Source organism: Arachis hypogaea, chromosome 11 (assembly GCF_003086295.3).
Source record: "Arachis hypogaea cultivar Tifrunner chromosome 11, arahy.Tifrunner.gnm2.J5K5, whole genome shotgun sequence".
NCBI classification, from domain to species: domain Eukaryota; kingdom Viridiplantae; phylum Streptophyta; class Magnoliopsida; order Fabales; family Fabaceae; genus Arachis; species Arachis hypogaea.
Genome location: NC_092046.1, coordinates 109973669 through 109978859, shown reverse-complemented (window position 1 = coordinate 109978859; position 5191 = coordinate 109973669). Strand labels below are relative to the sequence as shown.

At 39.3% G+C, this 5191-nt stretch overlaps 1 protein-coding gene across 1 annotated transcript; it reads left to right on the top strand.

Moving 5' to 3' along the window:
* The first annotated feature begins 424 nt into the window (after positions 1–424).
* On the top strand, positions 425–4156 carry LOC112722355 (uncharacterized). Its single transcript, XM_072207080.1, has 4 exons — positions 425–1102; positions 1177–1277; positions 1392–1507; positions 3926–4156. Exons 1-3 carry the CDS (start codon positions 695–697, stop codon positions 1426–1428), a joined length of 546 nt encoding a protein of 181 aa, XP_072063181.1. The 5' UTR covers positions 425–694; the 3' UTR covers positions 1429–1507; positions 3926–4156.
* The last annotated feature ends 1035 nt before the right edge of the window (positions 4157–5191 follow it).

Genomic DNA, 5191 nt, shown 5'->3' with positions numbered 1-5191 from the left:
ATATAGTTATTTATAGCCTTAATTTCAGAGATTATTTTATTAAGGATAATTAAGGCAAGTTTTGATTTATTGAACTTGATATAAGTTATGATTATTATCCAATTTTATAATTATTGGATTATTTTCTATATTTAAATTATGCAGTTGATAGTTATGAAATAATAAGAATTTTATATGATTTGGACTAAGTAATTAATATTTTAAATATTAATACTGCTATTTTGGAAACTGAAGAAATTAAGTATATTATTTCTAATTTTTAGATTTGGGCATTTTATTGAAAATAATTTGTGAAAATGATGAACAAATAGTATTTTCTACATACAATTAGTGTTGGATTTAATTTGGGTTTCAATTATTATATTATCCTCAATTTATGTGAAATTACGAAATTACCCCTAGACCTAATTTCCTAAACCCTAACCCGGTTACCACTCTCTCTAACCCTACAGCCGCCAAAAAAAAAAACCCTCCCCAACACTCAGCAGCAGCAACGCTGCAATGAGGGGGGAAAACACACACACAGCCTCCCTTCTTGAACCAAAGAAAAGAACGAAGCAGAGAGGGAAAGGGAGACTGAGTCGCGGCAGAGGAGAGGAGGAGGGAGCTAGTGTCGCTGTCGAACGGTGCTGAGCCACCGGAGCCGTCACCTCGCCGTCGTGCCTTGCTGCTGTTGCCGCGCGAACAGAGGAGAATGGGGGACCTAGAGAGAATGGGCGACGAACGAAGCCATCGTTGGGATCTTGGCCGCCGCTGCCAGAGGCGTGGAGGAAGGGAGAGCAGTCGCGCATCCAGCTGCGTCACCACCGCGCCTTGCCTCGCCGCCGTTGACCTCTCTGCAGTCCACTGTCGCCGGAGCTCCTTGCCATCGCCGAACCTCCTTGCCGTCGCCACAGAAGCTGCCTTCGTCGGTGCCGTTGGAGGCACGAATGGGAGAAGAACGCGCACGAGGGAGCTTGCAGAGAGGGTGATGCGCGATGGTAGTAGGTTATTCCGCCGCCCTTGCTGTCGTGCCGTTAGAATCTCCCGCCATGGCCGCCGGAGCTTCGGGCTGAGCTTCTGCCACTTGAGACCTTGCTGCCGTCGCCGGAAAAGTATGCCGGTAAGGGTTTCAAACTTGGTTTTCGTTTCTTGTGAGATTATGGGAGTCTTATTGTCGCGGCATGTTGGTTTCAGTCACCGTCGCCGGAGTTGGGTCACCGCAGCCGCTGGAGGTGGCTACCGGGGCTACCGCCAAACCGGTTCAGAGGCCGTTACTATTTTGTTTTCGTATTACAGTAAGTATCTTAAGTTTCAAAAAAGCCTCGCGTTAGTATTCGGTTGCGTTTGGTTAATGAATATGAGTTTTGGTAACGTGAGGTCGAGTCCTGATTACTATATGTTGCGATTAGTGTTGCTGTGGTTATTGCGAAAGTGGCTGGGAGCTGAGGTTTTGATTGCCGTCAGTTTGGGTTGAGGCAGAAAGGACTCTGTGAGGCGTTTGGATTATGGAACCTTGCATTTTGAGGTAGGGGCGCTTTCCAAAACTATACCTTATGTATTGGAATTATTACATATGGATACTGAAGTGAGATATGGTGTATTTAGTGATTGTATCTGCCTTATGTATTATTTGATTGACTCGAATGATTATGGATGTTTGTTTGGCTGAATTGTTGTGCGGCTTTGTGAAATGTAATGTTTTGAAGTGATTCTTTAAAAATTTGAAATATGAGTTTAATCCGTTGAGGATTGATTTGATTTGAGTCAATTATTTGATGATGTGAAAAGTCGAATGCACTTTTGAATTCAGCCTGGTTTACTTTAATTGACTTGATCTTGGACAAATGATTTGTTACTGAACCGTTTCATTAAAGCTTCGGAAATGAGTTAAATCGGTTGATATTGAGTTGACTTTGAAATGGTTTTGTTGAGATATGCCACTGAGGTGACTGTTGGATTTAGCTTGCTTTGAATTGATTTCTGGCTTTGAGCTGTTGAAAAGGAATGAGAAACGGTTTAGTTGGGACCCGAACCGGGTGGCAAAAGTCCAAGTTTTAGGGGAGGTGCTGCCGAAATTTCTACAAAATCCTAGTCTTGTTTGAAAAGTTATTTGAAAAGGATTGGATTTGAGAAGTTGTATTATTTGATTTATTAAGAGAATATTTATATTTTCAAGCTTAATTTATTTAGTGAACTTTATGCCTTGAGTTTGAGTTATTTAGAAATGAACTATTTTTACCGTTTGAATCATTGAAAGAAAGAATGATGCTCTAATATTGATTTCAATATAAAAAGGAGCTTTTAGGGATTTCAAAGGAATCTAGACTTTTGATTGAGTAATTACGTTTGAGGCATTTTGGAAGAGTTATAAAAATGGGTTCCAAAAAGAAACCTGAAAGTGGTTTGATTCAAATGAACCGGTTCCTTTTCAAATGAGTTGATTTTTGGACCGGGTTGGAACTTGTGATTTTGTATGGTCGGTTTCATAATAAATTCAGTTTTATTTACTTGAACCGAGAATCCATGATTTTAAGAGTTTCAATGAATTTTAAGGAATTGATATAGGTTGACCTTCCCTAAAGACTTGGGACTCTGCCGAGAAGCTTTTATTATAAAATCCCATTGTTGGACGGGTGATTTTGAATACATTGAAATAAATCCTTAACTTGCCATGGTTTTGGAAGCTTTGGAAAGAGAATGCCGAGAGTGGCTTTGTTTTAAAAAGGGAACTCACTTTGAGTAAATTTGGCTTATGAGCCTGAGATGATTTGAGAAACGAGATTTCTAAAGCCAAGGCTAAAAAGAGTTGAAACTTGATTTCAAAGTGAAGCGATTTGAGAAAAAGTGATTTATGGCTTAAATGCCAGTTTTATGAATTTGATGACGTTGGATGGTGGAAGTGTTGTTTTGTTATGGGCCGGAATGGCTGTGTATGATTATGAATATTGGCTTGTTCTGGATTGAACCGTGAGCCGGAATGGCTGTGTATGATATTGATTTATGGCTGATTGCCAAATGAGTTATGGGCCGTATGGCTGACTATGAATTATGAATTTAAGCCGGATGGCTGAGATGGATGTTGATCCATGGCTGGGACTGAATGAATATGTACTTGAGATACCTGGGTAGTAGCAAGGGTTGTTGTTCGTCCCACTTGCTCCAGGTTAGAGACTGTGACGCCTGGGTAGTAGCGGTAGTAGTGGTGATTCCACTCGTTCCAGGTTGAGCTTTTAAACACCCGCCTGGGTAGTAGCCGCAGTAGTGGTTATTCCACTGGCTCTGGGTCAAGCGGGTAGTAGCAATGGGGTTGTAGTTCAAACCTACTTGCTCCGCGATGGGTGTTTCTGTCCATGGTTAGCTACCAGGACGTGTCGGGTTGGCTATATAACCGACAGATGATATCATCAGCCACTAGGGACAGGCATGCATCATATGCATCTATGTGACATTGTTTGGGTGTGCATATTGTACTTGGTTTGCTTATGTGATTAACTGCTAATTGTTCTACTTGCTGTAACTGTTTGTTTGTGCTTGAACTTCCTATTTGTGTTTGCAACTGGGACTCTGTTGGATTGTGGTGATTGATTGTTGGTTGGATTTGTTTGGGCCTAGGGCCGTGGTTGAAATGAGATGGACCGATGGTTGGTTTCGGTTTTGTGTGTTTCCGGTTTGGAAAGATATAAAGGGATATTTTGGTTCAGCATAGATAAACCATTTTGAAAGGCTTTTGAGTTTTTGAGAATTTAATTGTTCCTCTTTCAGAAAAGATTTCAGACTTCTATTTATTGTAAACCGTTGTTTTTGAAAAGAGGTATAAGATGGTTATTAATCACTGGTACGGTTTATCTTCACGTATCCTATTACAGTAATTCCCAAAAACCCTCTACTGAGAACCCTTTCGAAGATGCTGTTCTCACCCCCCCTACATTTTTTCCCCTTTCAGGATATGGGCGCTGAAGTCTCGAAGAGTTTATTTAGTTGCTGTTGTGATGCTCTGTATTGCTTTAGATTATTTATTGTACCCTCGCCTTTATCTTGATATATTCTGTAAGAGGGTTAGGAATTGTATTGGGTAATGCTTGTAATATTATTTATATATATGTGTATATATATATGGATGTACTCTTTATGAGTTTTGTAAGTTGCATGGTATCTATGGATGTATGTTATCGGATGAAAGTATTTTTGGGAGCGATTTCGCGGTTTAAAGTTTTAAATAGGCTCATATTTTAGTATTAAATATTATAAGTGTCGTCGTAATGTCCGAGCTATCAGAGTCGTGCAGCCGGAAGCGTGAGCTTTGGTAGTTAGGGTGTTACATTATGGTATCAGAGCAGTCCTTCCTGTAGAGCCTGAGGAATGGACCGACTATGCTTTAGTTGCATACTCTAAGTGTTTGTCATGTATTAGGTCTTGTCGAATGACGAGAATTAGAGCTTTATGCACATGACGGTCTATCGATTAACGCTGTTAGTCTCGCATTGCATAATTTTTGGTATTAAGTTTGGCCGGCTTAATACTAGTGAATTATGTATATGAAAGCACTGACGAGTTATCATAGATGAAATCCGAGTTTTGAGTAAAGCGAATCGCGAGTTTTGGAAAGGTTGGAAACTATTTCTCGAGGCTATTCAGTTGTGTGTCTTGAATTTTGTTCGAGTCGACCTGTTCTTTTATATCCTAACTTGAAGTTCTTGTTTGCTAGTCCTTTTTGAAAAGTAGTTTGATTTTTCAACTCTATTCCTCTATCCATATGCATTCTTGTTTGACCTTAAGTGCATATGCTGGTTTAAGATCCTTGTTGCATCTATCTTCCTCTGTTTGAGTTCTTCTTGATTCAAGTATTCTTTGATATAGCCTTGAACTTGTATTAATGTGTTGTGACTTTTAACTCCGGGTTCCGAGTTCATTCTTAGAGAACTTGTTGATTCAGTTTTCCTCTTATTTGATAGTGATTATAGCTAATTTTGAGATTTTTATAAAAATTGCTGTTGACTAGATATACACTTATCTATATGTGGAACTTTGAAGATTTCTTATACAGTTTAACAACTATTTATTTCTAATGCCTCACCTGTACTTTTTCTGGTTTATGGAACTGCATTTACTTTAAAATTACAATTTGACTTTCTAGTAATTTCACTATAGTTCCAATGCACATCTTCAATTGCTTATGTATTTGGGGTATTTTTCAAAATTCTGGAAAGAA

What these genes read in the sequence shown, in the direction of transcription:
- LOC112722355 (XM_072207080.1), top strand. Translation starts at nt 695, where the DNA reads ATGGGGGACCTAGAGAGAATGGGCGACGAACGAAGCCATCGTTGGGAT. An exon ending in GTCGCCGGAAAAGTATGCCG is followed by an intron (nt 1,103 to 1,176) that starts GTAAGGGTTTCA and finishes TGTTGGTTTCAG; the next exon opens with TCACCGTCGCCGGAGTTGGG. An exon ending in TATTTTGTTTTCGTATTACA is followed by an intron (nt 1,278 to 1,391) that starts GTAAGTATCTTA and finishes TGTTGCGATTAG; the next exon opens with TGTTGCTGTGGTTATTGCGA.